At 45.3% G+C, this 22,612-nt stretch overlaps 1 protein-coding gene and 1 pseudogene across 1 annotated transcript; one reads left to right on the plus strand and one right to left on the minus strand.

Moving 5' to 3' along the window:
• LOC123053157 (probable LRR receptor-like serine/threonine-protein kinase At3g47570) overlaps positions 1–15,603 on the plus strand; it is a 21,524-nt pseudogene extending 5,921 nt beyond the window's left edge.
• A 1,073-nt stretch (positions 15,604–16,676) lies between these two features.
• Positions 16,677–21,114, minus strand: LOC123053168 (uncharacterized). The gene is made up of 5 exons (XM_044476585.1): positions 20,413–21,114; positions 19,409–19,722; positions 19,224–19,283; positions 17,908–18,392; positions 16,677–17,386 (listed from the first exon to the last, which is right to left on the minus strand). Exons 1-5 carry the CDS (start codon positions 20,763–20,765, stop codon positions 16,964–16,966), a joined length of 1,635 nt encoding a protein of 544 aa, XP_044332520.1. The 5' UTR covers positions 20,766–21,114; the 3' UTR covers positions 16,677–16,963.
• Positions 21,115–22,612: the final 1,498 nt, after the last annotated feature.

A 22,612-nucleotide genomic window follows, 5' to 3' on the forward strand; every position in this document is an offset into this window, starting at 1 on the left:
TATGTGAATTCAAAACAAAATTTTGCAGATTCAAATGTTTAGAAAACCATAAAAATTTTGCAGATTCAAAAAATGTTGATGTTTTTGCAAAACTGTTCACAAAATTATAAAAAATCACAATTTTTTGAAAAAATGGTTGGGAAATAAAATCATGTTCATGATTTTGAAAAAATGATCATGCATTCAAAACATATTCGGGAATCTGAAAAAAATGTCCATTCACAAAAATAAAAATAAAAATTTGTTCCCCAATTTTTTTTTAAAAAAGTTCGTCGATTGAACAAATGTTTGTTGAGTCAAAAAATGTTAATGAATTCGAAACTGGTTCAGACATTTAAAAAAATGTAAACAAAACTAATGTTCATGATTTCTTATTTCTTATTTAAATTAATTCGGGATTTTAATATTCTAAAAGTTGCAACTTTTCAAAAAAATGTTTGAGAAATCATAAAAATGTACGTGAATTCAAAAATGTTAGAAAATCATAAAAGTTTTGCAGATTCAAAAAATGTTGGTGTTTTTGCAAAACTGTTCATAAAATTATAAAAAATCACAATTTTTGGAAAAAATGGTCGGGAAATAAAATCATGTTCATGATTTTGAAAAAATGATCGTGTAATCAAAACATATTCGGGAATCTGAAAAAAATATCCATTCACAAAAATAAAAATAAAAATGTGTTCCCCAATTTTTTTAAAAAGGTTCGTCGATTGGAAAAATGTTTGTTGAGTCAAAAAATGTTAATGAATTCGAAACCGGTTCATACATTTAAAAAAAATGTAAACAAAACTAATGTTCATGATTTTTTTGAGGAAATCAAAAATTTCAAAACAAAATTGTCGATTCGAAAAGTGTTCACTGATTCAAAAGTATTTTATGTCCAGGATTTGATTAGTTTTTCGAAAGTCTTTATATATTTTGGCGTTGGGAGTAGTTCGTGGTCAATGAGATTTGTTTTTAAAGTTTTGGACGTTCCCTTGCGCAACATAATGATAAGTGTGGCATGCACTGGAAATTTCATAGCCTTGTGATTTACAACGGAATGCATTGTGATCACGTGGACATCGCGACCATCATCGGCTAGGGTGAGAAAAATAAAATAAATGGCAACATGGTGAGCCACTATGTTAAAATAGAGTATGCTCATACATCAGGATATTGAGTCATATTTATTTGGTGAGCCATAATATTTTGTCTCCCGTTGCAACGCACGGGCATATTTGCTAGTCTTACCAAAGTCACTAAACTACAACTCGCAAACGGCAGTCTAACAGGGGAGATTCCACCAGAATTAGGTCTTATGCAGGAACTCTCTTATCTTGATCTTCAATACAACCAATTGACTGGTAAATTTCCAGCTTCGCTCGGTAACTTGTCCAAATTGTCTTACCTAAATTTCCAAGTGAATCACTTGTCCGGTCAAGTACCATCAATGCTTGGAACAAATACAGTTTTGAATATTCTTGCTTTGGGAGACAACAATTTAGAGGGGAATCTAGATTTCTTGTCAGCTCTTTCCAAGTGCAGACAACTCCAATTCCTTGATTTCGAAAAAAATCGTTTTACAGGCACCATCCCTGGCTATGTGGGAAACTTCTCTTCACATTTAAACTATTTTGGTGCAGGTGCCAACCAGTTGATGCCTTCCAGTAGCAATTTCAAATATAAGCAACCTTCTATGAATTGATTTTCGGGATAACCTATTCACCGAGCCAAATCCAGAATCTATCACTACGCTGGAAAATCTTGCATGGCTTGATCTCTCCTGGAATAACATGCCAGGCCCTATCCCTACACAAATGGGTATGCTTCGAAGTCTAGAACGATTGTTTCTCCAAGCCAACAAATTATCAGGCTCCATACCAAGAAACTTTGGTAATCTTAGCTGGTTAGAAAGCTTAGACTTGTCATATAACCAGTTAAGCTCAACGATACCGACGAGTTTCTTCCACCTGGATAAACTTATCACACTTGATCTTTCACACAATTCCTTTACTGGTGAAGTACCGGTAGATGTTACTGGTCTAAGACAAACCTATCAAACTTTGGTAATCTTAGCTGGTTAGAAAGCTTAGACTTGTCATATAACCAGTTAAGCTCAACGATACCAACGAGTTTCTTCCACCTGGATAAACTTATCACACTTGATCTTTCACACAATTCCTTTACTGGTGAAGTACCGGTAGATGTTACTGGTCTAAGACAAACCTATCAAATAGACATATCTTCTAACTTGTTGATAGGAAGCATACCAAAAACATTTGGACAACTTAGTATGCTTACCTACCTAAATCTATCACATAACTCTTTCAAAGGCTCAATTCCAGTTCAACTCGAAAAAGTATGTGACGCCCCCGATTCAATCGTACACTAATCATGCACGCAAATGTGTACGATCAAGATCAGGGACTCACGGGAAGATATCACAACACAACTCTACAAATAAAATAAGTCATACAAGCATCATAATACAAGCCAGGGGCCTCGAGGGCTCGAATACAAGTGCTCGATCATAGACGAGTCAGCGGAAGCAACAATATCTGAGTACAGACATAAGTTAAACAAGTTTGCCTTAAGAAGGCTAGCACAAACTGGGATACAGATCGAAAGAGGCGCAGGCCTCCTGCCTGGGATCCTCCTAACTACTCCAGGTCGTCGTCAGCGGTGGCGTCTGGCTCCTGGACTCCAGCATCTGGTTGCGACAACCAGAAAGAAAGGAAAGGGGAAAAGGGGGGAAGAAAGCAACCGTGAGTACTCATCCAAAGTACTCGCAAGCAAGGAACTACACTACATATGCATGGGTATATGTGTAAGGAGGCCATATCGGTGGACTGAACTGCAGAATGCCAGAATAAGAGGGGGATAGCTAATCCTGTCGAAGACTACGCTTCTGGCAGCCTCCGTCTTGCAGCATGTAGAAGAGAGTAGATTGAAGTCCTCCAAGTAGCATCTCCAAGTAACATCTCCAAAATAGCATCTCATAGCATAATCCTACCCGGCGATCCTCTCCTCGTCGCCCTGCGGAAAAGCGATCACCGGGTTATCTGTGGAACTTGGAAGGGTGTGTTTTATTAAGTATCCGGTTCTAGTTGTCATAAGGTCAAGGTACAACTCCAAGTCGTCCTGTTACCGAAGATCACGGCTATTCGAATAGATTAACTTCCCTGCAGGGGTGCACCACATAACCCAACACGCTCGATCCCATTTGGCCGGACACACTTTCCTGGGTCATGCCCGGCCGAGGAAGATCAACACGTCGCAGCCCCACCTAGGCAAAATAGAGAGGCCAGCACGCCGGTCTAAACCTAAGCGCACAGGGGTCTGGGCCCATCGCCCATAGCACACCTGCACGCTGCGTACGCGGCCGAAAGCAGACCTAGCCTAGTGGCGTTCCAGTCCAATTCGGCGCGCGCCGCTCCGTCGCTGACGTCTGAAGTGCTTCGGCTGATACCACGACGTCGGGATACCCATAACTACTCCCACGTAGATGGTTAGTGCGTATAGGCTCGTAGCCAGACTTAGATCAAATACCAAGATCTCGTTAAGCGTGTTAAGTATCCGCGAATGCCGAACAAGGCCAGGCCCACCTGTCTCCTAGGTGGCCTCAACCTGCCCTGTCGCTCCGCCTCAAAGTAACAGTCGGGGGCCGTCGGGAACCCAGGCCCACCTCTACCGGGATGGAGCCACCTGTCCTTTCAGCCCCCTCGTCAGAATCACTTGCGGGTACTCAATGAGCTGACCCGACTTTAGTCACCATCTGTATAGTATGTATGTACGTATAGTATATACCCGTGATCACCTCCCAAGTGATCACGGCCCGATAGTATAGCAAGGCAGACTGACAAGAATGTAGGGCCAATGATGATAAACTAGCATCCTATACTAAGCATTTAGGATTGCAGGTAAGGTATCAACAGATGTAGCGACAATGTCAGGCTATGCATCAGAATAGGATTAACAGAAAGCAGTAACATGCTACACTACTCTAATGCAAGCAGTATAGAATAGAATAGGCGATATCTGGTGATCAAGGGGGGGGCTTGCCTGGTTGCTCTGGCAAGAGAGAGGGGTCGTCAACTCCGTAGTCGAACACGGTGGCATCAGCGTCGGTCTCGTAGTCTACCGGAGATAAGAGGGGGAAGAAACAATGAATACAATGCAAACATAAACACGACGATGCGTGACGTGACAATGAGCGGTGCTAGGTGTGCCCTAACGTGGTATGAGGTGGTACCGGTTAAGGGGGGAAACATCCGGGAAAGTATTCCCGGTGTTTCGCGTTTTCGGGCAGAGGAGCCGGAGGGGGAAAGTTGCGAGTTCGATAGGTTAGGGGTGTGTGGCGGACGAACGGACTGCGTATCCGGATTCGTCTCGTCGTTCTGAGCAACTTTCGTGTTGAAAATATTTTAATCCAAGTTACGGATTAAAAGATATGATTTTCTAAAGATTTAATCATTTTCTGATTTTAATTATTTATTTAAATTCAACATTATCCAAAACAGTATTTGCTGACGTCAGCATGATGTCAGCATGACGTCAGCAGTTGACTTGGTCAACCTGACAGGTGGGTCCCACCTGTTAGGGATTGTTTAGCTAATTAACAATTAGGGTAACTATTTATTAGGTTAATTAATCTTAATTAGTTAAACTAAACAAGATTAGATAAGTTAATTAATTAGTTAATTAATTAGTTAATTAATTAATTAATTTTATTATTAATTATTTATTTATTATATATATATATTTTTTTATAATCGTTCTGGGGCTGGGGCCCCTTTGTCAGTGGGCCAAAGGCCTTAACGGGCACGGGCACGCGGGCGCTGGGTATACGAGCGTAACCCGGTTGGCCCCGGGCGCCGGCCGGTGCGGCCAAGGGGCGCTGGGCGCGGCCACGCGGAGCAGGGGCACAGCAGCGCGCCGAAGTCGAGCTCCGACGGCTGAGGTCCGGGCGGAGTAGAGGGGGCCGCGGCGAGTAGATGCAGCGGGGCACAGCGAGTGGTCCAGGGGCTCCGGCGACAGGCGCCTGAGGAGGCGCGCGCGTGGGGGCAAGCACCGGCGGCCAGCAGTGCAACGCGTGGTGGTGCGCTGAGCGCAGCGGGCAGGACCACGGCGCGGCCAACGATGGCTACAGGGCGTGGTGAGCACGGTGGTCAGCGAGTAACAATGGAGGGGACCGCGGCAAAAATTACGGGACAGAGGGAGAGACGGGGGAGGGCGAGGCCCTCACCGGCGATGTAGAGACCAAGGGGGGCGGCGAGGCTCGAGGTGGCCTTTGGGGAGGAGGACGGGGACGATGCGCGGCGACGAGGAGGCAGTCCGGCGAAGACGCTTCCGGCGAGGGGCGTTCCGAGCGACGGCGATAGGATCCAAGGGCGACGGTGTCGGGGAGCCGGCCGACGACGGTGCTCGGGGCGACGATGGGGTTCGATCCGGGCGGCGGCGAGGGGCGCAGGGAGGGCCGACGCGGTGGCATCTTGCCCGGCCCAGATCGGGCAGAGGGGGGGTGAGGAGCGAGGGGGAGTGGGGGTTTCGTCCCCGATCCAATCTGGATCGGGAGGGGGGTGGGAACGCCGTGGGGGGGGGGGGGAATGCGGGTGGTTGGGTTAGGGTTTGTCAGGGGTGGGGGGTTATGGGAGTGAGGGGTGTGGCCGGTTGGGCCAGTGGTCGAACGGGCCGGCCTGCTGGGCCGAAGCCCAGTGGGGGGGGGCTTTCTCTCTTTTCCTTTTTTTTTGTTTGTTTTCTGTTTTCTTTTATTATTTCTTTCTCTCTTTATTTTAGTTGCATTTTAATTTAGTAAAATGTACACTTAGTATTTCAACTTAGTCCATAGTCACAAAAATAAATCTAGACCCCAAATAACTTAGTTTGACATTTTATTAATTATAAAAGGTATTTAATTAATCTCTTTGCTATTATTTTATTTATCTCATAGTATTTAAACATTTTATAAATGTGCGGTTTTCCCATCATAATTATCTATGCAATATTTGGTTCACTCCGAACATTTTAGTTTTAATATTTGAAAACTTTTATCGTTTGCCTGATTTTGAATTTGAACTTGAATCGGTTTCGAACTAACTCGAGATTAGCAACTATAATTGAGGTGACGTGGCATCATTAGCAGAGGAGCACTGTAGCTTAATTACCCGGGCGTCACAATTCTCCTCCACTACAAGAAATCTCGTCCCGAGATTTAAGAGGGGAAGTGCGGGGAAGGGATTAGGTTGCGAAATTCTAACGGGTCTTGTTGGTCTTGGTTACTCTTCTCGAGGAGGTCGATCCATTACATTGTTGTCTTCACTTCTCTGCTTCAGGTCATCATGATGAAGTTTGTCGTCCTTCCTTCGGTAACTCCATCGTACCTACGTAAAAATTAAGGGGGTATTCCGGGAGAACGAACCTCTACCAGGTTGACTATCTGGTCGATATCATCGAGGAAGGTGGCAGAAAGTAACTCTCGAATTGAAACTTAAGGAAATATCGAGAGCAAAGTAATGAGGTTTCATGGGAAGTTTCGAGCGAGTAGGCAACCGTTCGATGCCTGAAACAAAGTGTAAAAGGGGTCCAGAGCAATGGTAATAAGTTTTGTGTCTGATACCAGAATAGATTACTAGGAAAGTGACCCCGTGAATTACATACGAAGTCAAGCACGAGGAATAACTTGGGCAACAGGGGTGTACAGGAGAGTCAGGTTTCGATCCTGTGAAACTGTGGGTTATGGGCCCACCATGTGGTTAAAAGTAGGAAGGTCGGGGACATCTTGCACGATCATGTAAGCAAGGCATGTCAGAGGAGAGTCTGAGGGTCATGTCGGCAACAACATAGGTACCAAGGGCGAGGGACGAAGAGAACCATTTTCCTGCTCGTTGAAACGAGGCGGACCAATAGGCAAGGTTCCCGTCCATCGGTGGTTACCAGAATGTCATCAACAATAGTAACAGGGTCTTGCTGACAGAATTGTACACCGAGGTATATACATAAGCAGGAGAATATTACTGCTTAGATCATATAGATCACAAGAAAGGTTAAACCAAATAATGGAAAGGAAAATGTGTTTAAACACATATATCAGGGGTATATCCTTCCCAAGGACAAGCAGAGCATGATATCCTTGGCAGGATATAATGTAGAAAACTCCTTAGGAAAGGGGAGAGAAATTTCATGACATTACCGATGCAACGGTGTTTGGGGTAATTGAGCAAGTAACATTTAGCATTGGGCTTCAAATGTTCTTGTTGAAAATCGGAGCACCACCGACATGCTTCGAGATAGCATTGACATGGTCTATAGGTGAAGATCAGACTTTGGATACTCAAAGGATCCATCAGGAACAGCTTGTAGAATAAGTCTTACAATTTCCTCATGGAAGAATGGATAGCATTGCTAAAAGGAAAATTATAGCAATAGGTCCTCCAGCCGAGGGGGGGGTGCTAGGCATGACATCATGTTACCGGGTCATCAAAGTATCAACGTCATAACTCTTGGAAAGTTGTCCCAACCATCATATCTGACCGAGATTCAGATCCGATTGGTGTCAGGATACCTGAGACTCAGGATGTCCGAGAAGAAAAGGCGCAACACAAATCGTTGAAATGGCATTGCAAGCTTCTCGGGAAATGAACTATGGGAGCGGGTTTCTGAAGCAATAGTTCACCATTAAACCAAGGAGAGGACAAGGAGGTGTCTGGTGAACTCAACGGCAATTCACCGAGATTCCCAAAAGATGGATTTCCACCATTAAGTGAACAAGGAGATAACATTTGTCAGATCAACTGATATAAGGAAGTATGCTCGAGGAAAACATACACAATTAAACATTGGTTGAAGGGTGCGCCCGAAGTATGGGTTGGGTTGCACTACCAATCTTAGAATGGTGATTCAATTAGCGAAGGACTTAGAATGAACTATCGCCCATTCACTTAAAAGCAATAGGGTTGCTAGAAGTTTTGAATTCACACGTCATAGCTCCATTGTCGGTATTCCGGTTGATAACAATACGGGGACCAAGGAATGAACGAAGATGGCAAGAAGTATTAAGATATCAAGAATTATTAAGAGGTGGTGAAATTCTCACCACATTCTTGACAAAAAGTGATGGTAATACTTCCGAGGTAAGGAAGATCAACTGCTGGGTAGCAGTGATCTCAAGGTTTACACAAAACGCGAACAAGTTGTGTTGAACGGAAGGCAATAAAGTGGTCGATGAGAACAGGAATCATCGAGGGGCAAGGATGGTATTACCCATCATGAATTCAATTGAATTCCTGGAAGAGCTCATAAGGTTGATGATCACGACACAAGTGTCGAGAGTTTCCATGCCGATGTGATCAATCAGCGACGACATCAAGTCAAAGTAATGATGAAGCAAGAGGTTAATGGAACCACGGTTATGGCATAAACTCGAACTCAAGCTTGTTGTTTAAGGTGAAAGGGAATGACGAGGAAAATCGACGTAAGCTTAATTCATCGTCGAAACTGGTGCTCCCGGAATAAGGACCAGGTGGCACAGTTGGAAATCATCAAGGCAATGATATAGCCAAACAGGCTAGGAATGGCGTGATCGGGTACAAACTCGTACTTATAGAAGCTTAATGAAGAGTTGTCGAACCGTAGAGCGGACTCGGTTCAGCTATCGGTGTTTTTGAGTGTATAATAACTCAGAGCCCGTGAAAAATTGGAATCAGTGGAAAGGTAGCACTTGATGAAGAACTCATAAGAAGTTATGCAGTTCCATGATAATCTTGAGATACCAGGGGGGTAATACTCGACACAAGATCAAAGTAAAGGTTGGACTGGTGTATTGATCCATAGAAGACAATTGTTTTAACTTGTCCGAGAAATGGAATCAAAGAAGAACAAACATGGTCGGAACCACGGATGCAAAAGGCCAGATCCCTGATATAAGAAAAACTTATACCAAGGGAATAATTGATTTTAAAAGAAGCTTCGATGAGAAGATGTACATCGTGTCCATGGGCATGAACGCAAAGTTCAAGGTCGACTCCCACTTCCTCAATGCATAATCTTCCATTCACCTCTCGTATTTCGAAGATGACATTAGTTGTTGAAGGTTTTACCTGGTGCAATACCAGATAAGTATGACTCGTGAAATCTTTCGGGTTCACACCGATGAGGGAAGGCGTTGGTTCAATCCCATCGGGGCTTCTTAGAAACATATACCACAAGTTTCAAGAGTAAATAACACAAGCCCGAAAGCAGAGCATGGTTGGCCAAGCAGAGGATACAACTTAACAAAGGCATTATGTATCAAGGGAAGAACTCACAAGGTGATCAAATGTGAAGGACACTGTCGGATATAATAATCCAACAGTGGATAAGGCGATCCACAGTGGAGCTGAGGTGAGTATTGATACCCAATCAGAGGAAGAAAGAATGCGAATGCAACAGGTTATGGAATCATCTGAATAATTCAAAGCTTAAATGCAAAGGAATTATGATTTCCAAAACAAGGGATCAGAAGCAGACGTTCTGATCAAGGATGGATCAATTGAATATACCAGAGCAACAATCGACGACAGATAGTTTGGTCTAGAACCAGCTCATGTTCAAAATGACGTCTGAGCCGGAAAGATAATCCTAGGACTCGACTGATGATTGTGAACATTCACAACATATTGAATCAACGGACTCAAAAATGATGGTGACGAAGGGTGCCAATATGAATACTATACTTATGGGATTAATCATAATGAAAGCAAACAAGAAATTCCAGAGCAATAGGTCGCTGAGGATTTTCGGAATATCGAATGGTATATCGAAGACTTTTGTGTAACACATAAACATCTGGGGGGATGAGCGGATATTTTATAAATGCGAGAATTAACCGTAGGGGTATTCAAGTGACAAGAACAGCAAGGCAGTAAGCTCAAGGGATTATCGAAACCACGATGAGTTTTGCAGGGTATCTTGTAATAACAAGACCAACTGGGGATGATATAAGAATAACAACTGTAAGTAGTTACCCATAAGGGTTGACGGTGGAAGGGGAATTGCAAACGCGATGAACACAAGTTCTCGGCCTAACAGCGGAAAGTATCTTCAGGGTCTTCACGTGCAGCAGACGATCATCAGTAATAAGGGGCTCTCCGGTTGAAAGTGATAACGAGATCCTAATGTTAGATTTAGCAAAATTCCTTTAACCCGAATAGAAGAGAGATCAGAGTCCCAGAGTAAAGGTCGAGGAGTAAAAGATCCTAGTACCACCCGATGGCGACGTGGGCCCGTAAGGCACACAGCCAAGTTAGTAAAAGTTTTGCAATGTCTAGACTCGACTTCGGCCAAGGAGAAAGGGGGATTCCTACAGGCAGTTGGCTCTGATACCAACTTGTGACGCCCCCGATTCAATCGTACACTAATCATGCACGCAAATGTGTACGATCAAGATCAGGGACTCACGGGAAGATATCACAACACAACTCTACAAATAAAATAAGTCATACAAGCATCATAATACAAGCCAGGGGCCTCGAGGGCTCGAATACAAGTGCTCGATCATAGACGAGTCAGCGGAAGCAACAATATCTGAGTACAGACATAAGTTAAACAAGTTTGCCTTAAGAAGGCTAGCACAAACTGGGATACAGATCGAAAGAGGCGCAGGCCTCCTGCCTGGGATCCTCCTAACTACTCCAGGTCGTCGTCAGCGGTGGCGTCTGGCTCCTGGACTCCAGCATCTGGTTGCGACAACCAGAAAGAAAGGAAAGGGGAAAAAGGGAGAAGAAAGCAACCGTGAGTACTCATCCAAAGTACTCGCAAGCAAGGGACTACACTACATATGCATGGGTATATGTGTAAGAAGGCCATATCGGTGGACTGAACTGCAGAATGCCAGAATAAGAGGGGGATAGCTAATCCTGTCGAAGACTACGCTTCTGGCAGCCTTCGTCTTGCAGCATGTAGAAGAGAGTAGATTGAAGTCCTCCAAGTAGCATCTCCAAGTAACATCTCCAAAATAGCATCTCATAGCATAATCCTACCCGGCGATCCTCTCCTCGTCGCCCTGCGGAAAAGCGATCACCGGGTTATCTGTGGAACTTGGAAGGGTGTGTTTTATTAAGTATCCGGTTCTAGTTGTCATAAGGTCAAGGTACAACTCCAAGTCGTCCTGTTACCGAAGATCACGGCTATTCGAATAGATTAACTTCCCTGCAGGGGTGCACCACATAACCCAACACGCTCGATCCCATTTGGCCGGACACACTTTCCTGGGTCATGCCCGGCCGAGGAAGATCAACACGTCGCAGCCCCACCTAGGCAAAACAGAGAGGCCAGCACGCCGGTCTAAACCTAAGCGCACAGGGGTCTAGGCCCATCGCCCATAGCACACCTGCACGTTGCGTACGCGGCCGAAAGCAGACCTAGCCTAGTGGCGTTCCAGTCCAATTCGGCGCGCGCCGCTCCGTCGCTGACGTCTGAAGTGCTTCGGCTGATACCACGACGTCGGGATACCCATAACTACTCCCACGTAGATGGTTAGTGCGTATAGGCTCGTAGCCAGACTTAGATCAAATACCAAGATCTCGTTAAGCGTGTTAAGTATCCGCGAATGCCGAACAAGGCCAGGCCCACCTGTCTCCTAGGTGGCCTCAACCTGCCCTGTCGCTCCGCCTCAAAGTAACAGTCGGGGGCCGTCGGGAACCCAGGCCCACCTCTACCGGGATGGAGCCACCTGTCCTTTCAGCCCCCTCGTCAGAATCACTTGCGGGTACTCAATGAGCTGACCCGACTTTAGTCACCATCTGTATAGTATGTATGTACGTATAGTATATACCCGTGATCACCTCCCAAGTGATCACGGCCCGATAGTATAGCAAGGCAGACTGACAAGAATGTAGGGCCAATGATGATAAACTAGCATCCTATACTAAGCATTTAGGATTGCAGGTAAGGTATCAACAGATGTAGCGACAATGTCAGGCTATGCATCAGAATAGGATTAACAGAAAGCAGTAACATGCTACACTACTCTAATGCAAGCAGTATAGAATAGAATAGGCGATATCTGGTGATCAAGGGGGGGGCTTGCCTGGTTGCTCTGGCAAGAGAGAGGGGTCGTCAACTCCGTAGTCGAACACGGTGGCATCAGCGTCGGTCTCGTAGTCTACCGGAGATAAGAGGGGGAAGAAACAATGAATACAATGCAAACATAAACACGACGATGCGTGACGTGACAATGAGCGGTGCTAGGTGTGCCCTAACGTGGTATGAGGTGGTACCGGTTAAGGGGGAAACATCCGGGAAAGTATTCCCGGTGTTTCGCGTTTTCGGGCAGAGGAGCCGGAGGGGGAAAGTTGCGAGTTCGATAGGTTAGGGGTGTGTGGCGGACGAACGGACTGCGTATCCGGATTCGTCTCGTCGTTCTGAGCAACTTTCGTGTTGAAAATATTTTAATCCAAGTTACGGATTAAAAGATATGATTTTCTAAAGATTTAATCATTTTCTGATTTTAATTATTTATTTAAATTCAACATTATCCAAAACAGTATTTGCTGACGTCAGCATGATGTCAGCATGACGTCAGCAGTTGACTTGGTCAACCTGACAGGTGGGTCCCACCTGTTAGGGATTGTTTAGCTAATTAACAATTAGGGTAACTATTTATTAGGTTAATTAATCTTAATTAGTTAAACTAAACAAGATTAGATAAGTTAATTAATTAGTTAATTAATTAGTTAATTAATTAATTAATTAATTAATTTTATTATTAATTATTTATTTATTATATATATATATATATATTTTATAATCGTTCTGGGGCTGGGGCCCCTTTGTCAGTGGGCCAAAGGCCTTAACGGGCACGGGCACGCGGGCGCTGGGTATACGAGCGTAACCCGGTTGGCCCCGGGCGCCGGCCGGTGCGGCCAAGGGGCGCTGGGCGCGGCCACGCGGAGCAGGGGCACAGCAGCGCGCCGAAGTCGAGCTCCGGCGGCTGAGGTCCGGGCGGAGTAGAGGGGGCCGCGGCGAGTAGATGCAGCGGGGCATAGCGAGTGGTCCAGGGGCTCCGGCGACAGGCGCGTGAGGAGGCGCGCGCGTGGGGGCAAGCACCGGCGGCCAGCAGTGCAACGCGTGGTGGTGCGCTGAGCGCAGCGGGCAGGACCACGGCGCGGCCAACGATGGCTACAGGGCGTGGTGAGCACGGTGGTCAGCGAGTAACAATGGAGGGGACCGCGGCAAAAATTACGGGACGGAGGGAGAGACGGGGGAGGGCGAGGCCCTCACCGGCGATGTAGAGACCAAGGGGGGCGGCGAGGCTCGAGGTGGCCTTTGGGGAGGAGGACGGGGACGATGCGCGGCGACGAGGAGGCAGTCCGGCGAAGACGCTTCCGGCGAGGGGCGTTCCGAGCGACGGCGATAGGATCCAAGGGCGACGGTGTCGGGGAGCCGGCCGACGACGGTGCTCGGGGCGACGATGGGGTTCAATCCGGGCGGCGGCGAGGGGCGCAGGGAGGGCCGACGCGGTGGCGTCTTGCCCGGCCCAGATCGGGCAGAGGGGGGGTGAGGAGCGAGGGGGAGTGGGGGTTTCGTCCCCGATCCAATCTGGATCGGGAGGGGGGTGGGAACGCCGTGGGGGGGGGAATGCGGGTGGTTGGGTTAGGGTTTGTCAGGGGTGGGGGGTTATGGGAGTGAGGGGTGTGGCCGGTTGGGCCAGTGGTCGAACGGGCCGGCCTGCTGGGCCGAAGCCCAGTGGGGGGGGGCCTTTCTCTCTTTTCCTTTTTTTTTGTTTGTTTTCTGTTTTCTTTTATTATTCCTTTCTCTCTTTATTTTAGTTGCATTTTAATTTAGTAAAATGTACACTTAGTATTTCAACTTAGTCCATAGTCACAAAAATAAATCTAGACCCCAAATAACTTAGTTTGACATTTTATTAATTATAAAAGGTATTTAATTAATCTCTTTGCTACTATTTTATTTATCTCATAGTATTTAAACATTTTATAAATGTGCGGTTTTCCCATCATAATTATCTATGCAATATTTGGTTCACTCCGAACATTTTAGTTTTAATATTTGAAAACTTTTATCGTTTGCCTGATTTTGAATTTGAACTTGAATCGGTTTCGAACTAACTCGAGATTAGCAACTATAATTGAGGTGACGTGGCATCATTAGCAGAGGAGCACTGTAGCTTAATTACCCGGGCGTCACAAAGTAAAAAGCCTAGCATCATTGGACCTCTCGTTTAACAATCTCTCTGGTACCATTCCAATGTTCCTTGCTAACTTGACGTACTTGAATACCTTGAACCTATCATTCAATAGGCTAGAAGGACAAATACCCGAGGGAGGTGTTTTCTCAAACCTCACATTGAAATCTTTGGTTGGGAACCCTGGACTATGCGGCGCTCCGCGGCTAAGATTTCCACCATGCCTTGATAGAAATCGTTCAAGTAAAAGCCACTTGCTTCCATTTCTACTGCCAACCCTCATATTAGCTTTTGGCGCCATTGCCATTTACGTATACCTATGGTTCAGAAAGAAACTTAAGAAGGGAAAGGACAATGTTTCTGTTGATCCAACTGATGCCATAGGCCATCAGATAGTCTCCTATCATGAGCTTGTTCGTGTCACCAATAATTTCCATGATGAAAACATCTTGGGATCCGAAAGCTTTGGAAAAGTCTTTAAGGGCCAACTGAGCAGTGGTTTGGTGGTTGCGATAAAAGTTCTTGACATGCAACTAGAGCAGGCCATCCAAAGCTTTGATGCGGAGTGTCGAGTGCTTCGTATGGCACGACACCGCAACCTGATAAGGATACTTAACACATGTTCCAACCTTGACTTCAGAGCCCTGGTGCTTCAATACATGCCAAATGGTAGCTTAGAGATGCTCCTTCATGGATCACAAAGCACAACAACGCGCTTGGGATTCATTGAGAGGCTGGGCATCATGCTTGATGTTTCGATGGCAATGTCTTATCTACACCATGAGCACTATGAGCTGATCTTGCATCGTGACTTGAAGCCTAGCAATGTGTTGTTTGACGAGGACATGACGGCGCATGTGGCAGACTTTGGCATTGCAAAGTTGGTTCTAGATGACAACTCCATGATAAGTGCGAGCATGCCTAGAACAATTGGGTACATGGCACCAGGTATTTAATTAGCTAGATGTTGTTATTTTTCTCAGCAAACATTTGTTTGAACCAATGATAAATTACGACTCTACTCAAAACAACATGGTTGAGCAACTACATCTAATCTATATTTTGTTCTTTCTCAAACAGAGTATGGGTCACTTGGAAAAGCATCGCGGAAGAGCGACGTCTTCAGCTATGGGATCATGCTCCTTGAACTCTTCACTGGAAAGCGACCCACTGCCACTATGTTTGGCGCACAATTAACGCTCAGGCGGTGGGTTCATGAGGCATATCCTGCAGAGCTTGTCAAGGTCGTCGATGGACAGCTATTACATGGCTCCTCTCTTTCTAGCTGCATCTTGGACGATGGCTTTCTTGCTTCAATATTTGAGTTGGGTTTGATTTGTTCTAGCGACTCTCCAGACCAGCGAATGACGATGCACGATGTGGTCGTGACGCTGAAGAAGGTCAAAGCTGAGTACACTAAACAGACAACAAAAACATGACGTGGCACAACGGAATTATCGTTCTCCCTTGTTGCTTGCTATAACTATATACAGATGTATCTGTTCTCATTTTGTCACTTACTGCAGCACATGCCTTTTGGGTCGTATTATACACTTGACACATATAGCTAGTTCGAGTGCATATGTATACAGGATGAATTCTACCTGTATAAGTATAGCTAATTCGACATACATAAATATACATGATGTCTTAATTCCATAATAAATATACATAAATATACATAAATATACTTGTGTACATATAAATAATTTGAACTAGCTACTATGTCTTAATTCCATAATAAAGCGGTCCACTTGAGTGTTGCGATATGGCTCCCGGTGACAAGTAGCCATTTGTTTTGAAAAAAATTGAAATTGACCTTTATAAGTTTGAAAAATCTGATTTTGTTTTTTACCAATTCGTGGGAGATGGCGCAGATTGAAACAGAGGGAGATGAGGAGAACACTTAGAGAAAAGGGGGAAGTGGGCGCAGTTACCCAAATTCGACACGCCCCCCTCCCTCCACCTGATATGAATGTGTCGGGAGGAGTGGGGCGACACTTGGGATTGGGTAGGCTCCGGGGTGCAACTGCAGCGGGTCGCTTAACGGCTAGAAGGAGACGTGCTAGAGAAGAGAATGCACGAATCGAACCCACCATGCAGGCAAAACTCGCATGGGCTGAACTAAACATGTCTAACGTTGTTTAAACTTCAAACCTGAAACGTTGGATAGAAATTCAACAAGATCTGATGTGTTCAATAATGATGCAAAAAGATTGTGGTGTGGCAGTTACTTTTCTCAAGTTATATTTGAGTCATGGTAACTTTTCGCTTTTACTTATATAGTTCACCGTGATGCTACGTACGTTAAAAAACACCATATTTTCGAGAGATTATAAGCTATAAAATATGTTACTCATTTAACAAAATGACTTACTAGCACTACTTTCATGGACCAAACGAGTCTGCAGTATGAATGACATTTAGTTCATCGACTTCATATTTGCTTGCCGAATCCTGAGATCTCTGAACACAAAAAACATGGCTTTACATACATTTGCACTACTGGCAATGACGAAACAACTTGTATTATGCCGGACTATACTTCTATCTGATGTTACTTTATACAATCCAGGTTTCACAAGAACAATTTGCAGGCACCCAAAAAATCTCAACTCAGCATTACTGCTGTTACTGTCCCAGGTAAAGGGGAGCTGCCGAAGATATGCCACTTCATATATTCTTCCAAACTATGCCTACTTGCAGAAACCAATTAGGTAACACATCTGGTTTTCCATGTGCCAGAAATTTGGGCAGCAAAGACAAAACCGAATCTGGAGACAGGACCGTTCCTGGAACTCAATCGCTTCCGTACTTTTTAGGTTTTCGGACTCGTTGGCTCCTCCGCGTGTCCACAGCTACAAAAACAGGCTTTTCATTCTTCAAATTGTGCAGATCTTTCACAGTTCTCTTCTTTGCAGGTACATCAGGGGACTTCTCGATTTGCTCTTCCAAAGGAGGCAGAGAGCTCCCAGATTTCTTCTTTGGTTTCTTGCTTCGTTTATTTCCAGGGCCGACTTGCTTCACACTTGGAGCTATTTCATAAACTGGTTCAAGCTTAACTACCTGTCTTGCAACAGTTTCTTCTCCTCTGGAAAGAAGGGTGTTAGCAACCTTATTAGCCAGCTCCACATGATTCTGTGCTTCCTGCTTCACCTTCTCAAACTGCTGGTACCCTTCTACTAGGGCTGCTCGATTGTCTATTAGGACATCATCAGCATTCTGCAAATACAACCAAAAATCATCAGCTAAAAGTGTGTTCGACAAATGTCCATCCAAAAGTTGGTAGTATGTCTCCATTTCACAATAATTCAAGAAGAAAACTACAAATCTGATGCATGGTTTAATATTAAATTTGACTTAACTAGTTAGCTACAATCATGAATGGATGGTAACTCCAGAAAACATAAGGGAAACAACACGAATCATATGAGCTTCAGCACTGCTTCCTCATAAAAGTGCAAAACTGAGGCAACTAGCCACTTTCGACCAATAATACAGTAAACAGTGCCCAAAATCATTAGTTTCAGATTGTTACCCAACAATGCTCAGAAAATATGTCAACAATCTACTTCAAGGCGATTACAATTACAAAGACCTGCATTCGTACAACTGAAACTCCTAAGATGGTAACACTGAAAATATAGATTATTCATTACATTTGGCTCTGAATTGTCAAATTATAATTAATTTTTAAAAACTGTGGTTAAAATAGAGAAGACTGGTATGGAACATGAGCTTACTTCTTTGTATAATTCTCCTAGATGAGTATGATCAATTAAGGGATTATCTGCACCAAAGAGTGTCTCAAATGTGACTTTCTTTGCATATGGTTGTGTTGCACCTTCTTCTGCAATATTTCTCTTTCCACATTCCATCACATAGTCAGTGCACCTATCTGATAAAGTAGTTGGCACTCCAACAAGTGGTCTAGGTTTATCCTCCTCCTGAAGCAAACTATTCAGATCCCTCTTTTTCTGAGGATGGTGTCCATCCTTCTTACAAGAGGCTAACTGGGTTTGAGCCTTCTGACTCTTTGGAGGCACCTTAACTTGTGTGTGATTGCTGCAAACCTTGCTGAGATGACCTTGAAGCCTAAGGACTCGAGACTGGATACTATCAATTGTCCGAAGAATATCTGTTAAAGAATATTGTTCTAAGACCCTATCTGTTTCCTTAGACTCCGGTAATGTATTGTCAGGAACTCTTCTTTTGGTATCCTCAGCAACTGCATTAGAAATTACAAGCAAACCAAGGATTAGACATTGGTAAAATAAAACTACGCCGCACCATATATACAAAACAATGACCAAGATGCACGTGTTCTGGTTTTCCAACTTCAATAATCTAACTGTAATAACTACAATGACATTCAATATTGTTGTATCCCCATATATTATCAACAAATAAGTAATAACAAGATACATAAAGGGATGGACAATCAAAACAAATACGATAGATGCAAAAGCGGCTAACATATGTATATCAAGATCAAAGGCTGTAAAGATAGCAGTGGTGGAGCTACATCCACATCTTTGGGTGGGCCAAAATGGACCAGCTTAAAAAATACTAGTACAGTACATCTGAAATTTTGCTCTTAGGGCCCAAAATTCACCACCAGTCTTCAATAATTTTTTGTTGAGCTGGGCGGGCCATGGCCTGGTTTTGCCCAGCCGTAGCTCCGCCACTGAAAGATAGTAAAGTGAGTCCAAGCAGTAGTTTGCACCCAACAAATTTTTGCAAGTATGTCACATCTCACAACTTGCCTGCACTGATTAGCAGGGTCGCTAATTCCGCTCGAGTCATATTAAGTAGGTAATTAGTGTTTCCCTTTCTTTTCTAAATGAGAGCAATGTGCATTCTTTGAAAGAAATAACTTCTAGAAAAGAGGTAACCTAAAACTAATAATAAAAGTTACTTGCCAAACCCACAGTTGTGTAGCACAAACAACTAATGTTATATGTACATAGGACATAACTATGATAAAGATTACACTTTCTACTTTCAAACTAATAAAATAGGAGAACTTTGAGTGCAAGGGCAAAGCCATCCACCATACCTGCATCATCATAAATCAACAGACCATCTGTTTCAGCTCCACTATTTCTGTTTTTGCTTTCTGCAAAAGAAGGAGACACGTCATCATTACCAAGTATCAGTACAAGCTCAGTGCAAAATACGGATCTACTGCAGGATATAAAATTTAAATTTTCTTGCCCTGCAGAATAAGGATAGATGTCAAACCATGATAATAGGATAATATTTGATGACTATCCATGTACAATGAGGTGTCCACGATGTCTTCAAGCCTTTGCCGTTGTCTCCTCTTCATAATATTTCTATCATGGCCTTGGGCATCCTGTTTTGCCAGTTCTGGACCAGAACTATCGGTTGCAATCATCTCAGACTGCAGATCTTTTTCATGACTGATTAAAGCAAGTTCCCTGTCATACTTTGCTACTTGCGACGAAAGCTCCTTCATACGCAATTCTAACCACTGGCATCGCCACATAATTGGGCGAACGGCCTCTCTCCACTCAGCTGTCACTTGCTTCTGTCTGAAACATGATTTATGTCATTTACAAACTATTAATAATAAGAAAGGAATACAGAGTACACAAAACAAAATTCATCTATAAATAGGACCCTGATAAGAGCCACACGTGTGGCACAAAACAATTCCGCCCTGACGTTTTTTAATGGCAACTTTAGTTACCCGGGGATGGCAACTTTAGTTGTGAATTATGGCAACTTTCTATTTGGATGACAAGTTTCAGTTTTTTGGGGTTTCATTTTTTCTTATGGCAATTTTAGTTGTAAAAACGGCAGGGCGGTGTTACTTTGTGCCACACGTGTGGCACTTATCATTTGGGTATAAATATCACATATAAGAAGTATTACGCATTCATGCGCCAATCTTAATCGCCCCTAATCTATGTCAACGTAAGGCACCCCAAAATAGGCATGCTTTCACTTGTGCAGGTGGGGCCTGTTTCACACTTCGAATTTTGCAGTTTTAAGTCATGAAATTTGGTGACGACAGGGCATGTGTAAAAGGGACACAGCAGCACATGTCAGATTAGTTCTTATTTTATTGTTATTATGGTAATCAGTAAAAGAAATTATCCATTTTACAGTATCCAGTAATTCTATGAATAGGACATGTCCGATCTTTCTTTTGTGTCGAAACAAAATCATGCTAAGACAGAATCGAAATTTTTACAGGGGCCTTGCGGAGATATGTGCACCTGGCCATCTTTGGAAGAGAAGCGGCGCCGTCCACATTGAAATTACCCAGGAAAGGCGAGTCCACCTCCATGTCGTGCATGCCTGACTTGGTCTCGTCATCAGAAACAGAGCAGGAGGGCCCAAATGAGCTCGAGCACTCCGTGCTGTCCCCATGGCCGTCTTCGGAGAGGAGAAGATTGTCAGCAGCCGTGTCACCTGAAGACTCGATCGTCTCCACCGTATGACCACGGACAGGCACCGGCGCGCCGGGGCCGGGGCGAGCAGGGGGGTGGGGGCGAAGAAGGTTACCCCGACAGCTGGCCCTGCCATCGGCGACATGACCGCTGCTGCCCACCGCCGGAGCCGCTGGCATGGCCAAAAAGCAAGAAAGATACCCGACCGCGGAGACCAGAGGAAGAAGAGGAAAATGCGCCTCCTGCACGCCTCCCCGAAAAATTCCCCAGGATCAAGAAACCCCCTGCAGACCAGGGGCGGATCTAGACGGACGGCGCGCGCCCATGGATCGCGGGACTGGACTAGTCGCCGGACGAAAACCGCCCCATACCTCACAACCGAACGGCTGCCGACTCCGGACGGAGCGGAGGGGGCAGGAACGCGACGCCCCGACGAGGAAGGACGGGGACGGCGGTGGGCTGCAGGAGCGATTGCTCGGAGCGGGAAGCTGCGGATTTCCGGGAGGGGGGAGGGGAGGGGAGGGGAGGGGAGGGGGGAGAAAATCGGAGAAGAAGAGCAGGCGAGAGGGAGGGGGGATTGGGATTTCCGACGGAGGGGAGGGGGGTGGTGGTGTTCGGTTGGGTTGGGGGTTTGGTTGGGTTTAAGAGGTTGCTCGCGGAAACAGACGGAAAACGTAAGCAGCAAGATGGGTGGATCGGCCAATCATATCGTCCGAGGGGAGAGAGAGGAAACTAAATTCAAGCGGAGAATGGATTCGGGTGGCGATGCGGTGGGGCGAGAGGCGGCGCCGCGTCGTGGCACGCATGACTCATCACACTGGATCCGGTTGGTTTGTTTCTTTCTTTCTTTTCTTTCCCTTGGGGGCATGAGTACGATGGAACGAACAAACGCAGCAGGCAGCAAATCCGTTCTCCGTCCACAAATGACAAGCCGTCGCCGTCTTGTTCCCGGAAATTTGGAAGGCATTTGTGTCGAATTATTTTAGGATCCCAATAGTTGACGAACGTTCGTTGTGAGGGATGGCATTTGCGAGAGGCATAACATTTTATTCAGAGGTGCATGGCTGTTTCTAAAAATAAGGAAAATTTGAGGCACGAACGAACAGAGACCGACACCTTTGGTCTCGTGTCGCAACTAAACCTGAAAAATACGTGCGCTTATCATCCCCCTCAGGAGACCTTCGCTAGATAACATTCTCGTTATTTAAATCTCCGGCAACTCAAACACCATGTAACACTATTTATGATGTTCATACTATTTTCCGTTTCCGCCACGAAAACCAACAACATGCCCATTCTTTAGAGAGACACCGACAATTCCCCTATCTCTAAAATAACCGTCGTTTTATCGGAAGTTGTGGCAAAAAAAAAACTCTCCGACAGTTCTCATAGACTGGCTTTATCTTTAAAGGATCCCATAAAAGAGGTCATTTCTCCCCATTGATTTACGAGAGGATGGCCTTCCCGTACCTTTTTGGCGGGATTGCAACCACCTGAAACTTCCGTGCGCCGTCACCTGGAACGCCGCCGCCCCGCCGAACCTTCACCGGAGAGCCATTGTGCCGTCACCGGCCGCCTCCTCTCCCGCCCCGGTTGTCGCCGCCTCACCCGCACTGCCCACCGCCACCACTCGTGCTTGCCGCTGCCTCGCCCGTGCCTTTCGTCGCCGCCGTCCGCACCCACCGTCGCCTCGCCCGCGTCAGAAGCGTCACATCCACACCCGCCGCCACGCCATGCCCCCTGCCGGCAGCCACCCCACCACCGTTGGTGTCACTGACTAGCGAGTCCTGGGGATTACCTCTTTTTTGTTTAATTAAAAATTAAAATAAAAATGTAGTCAGGGGGAGAAGATTAGGGGAACCGACAAAAGTTGCTTTTATAAAACTTCCCCTAACTTTTCCGGGAAGGCCAAAAAAACCACTTATGCGGGTAATTTTTAGGGGAACTATTGGAGTTTCTTAGTCACTTGCATGGCAACATCGTCTAGTCGTAGTGTCTTAACATCAGTTGCCTCGCTGAGCGTCTC

The sequence above is a fragment of the Triticum aestivum genome, chromosome 1A, assembly GCF_018294505.1.
Source record: "Triticum aestivum cultivar Chinese Spring chromosome 1A, IWGSC CS RefSeq v2.1, whole genome shotgun sequence".
In the NCBI taxonomy this organism is placed as follows: domain Eukaryota; kingdom Viridiplantae; phylum Streptophyta; class Magnoliopsida; order Poales; family Poaceae; genus Triticum; species Triticum aestivum.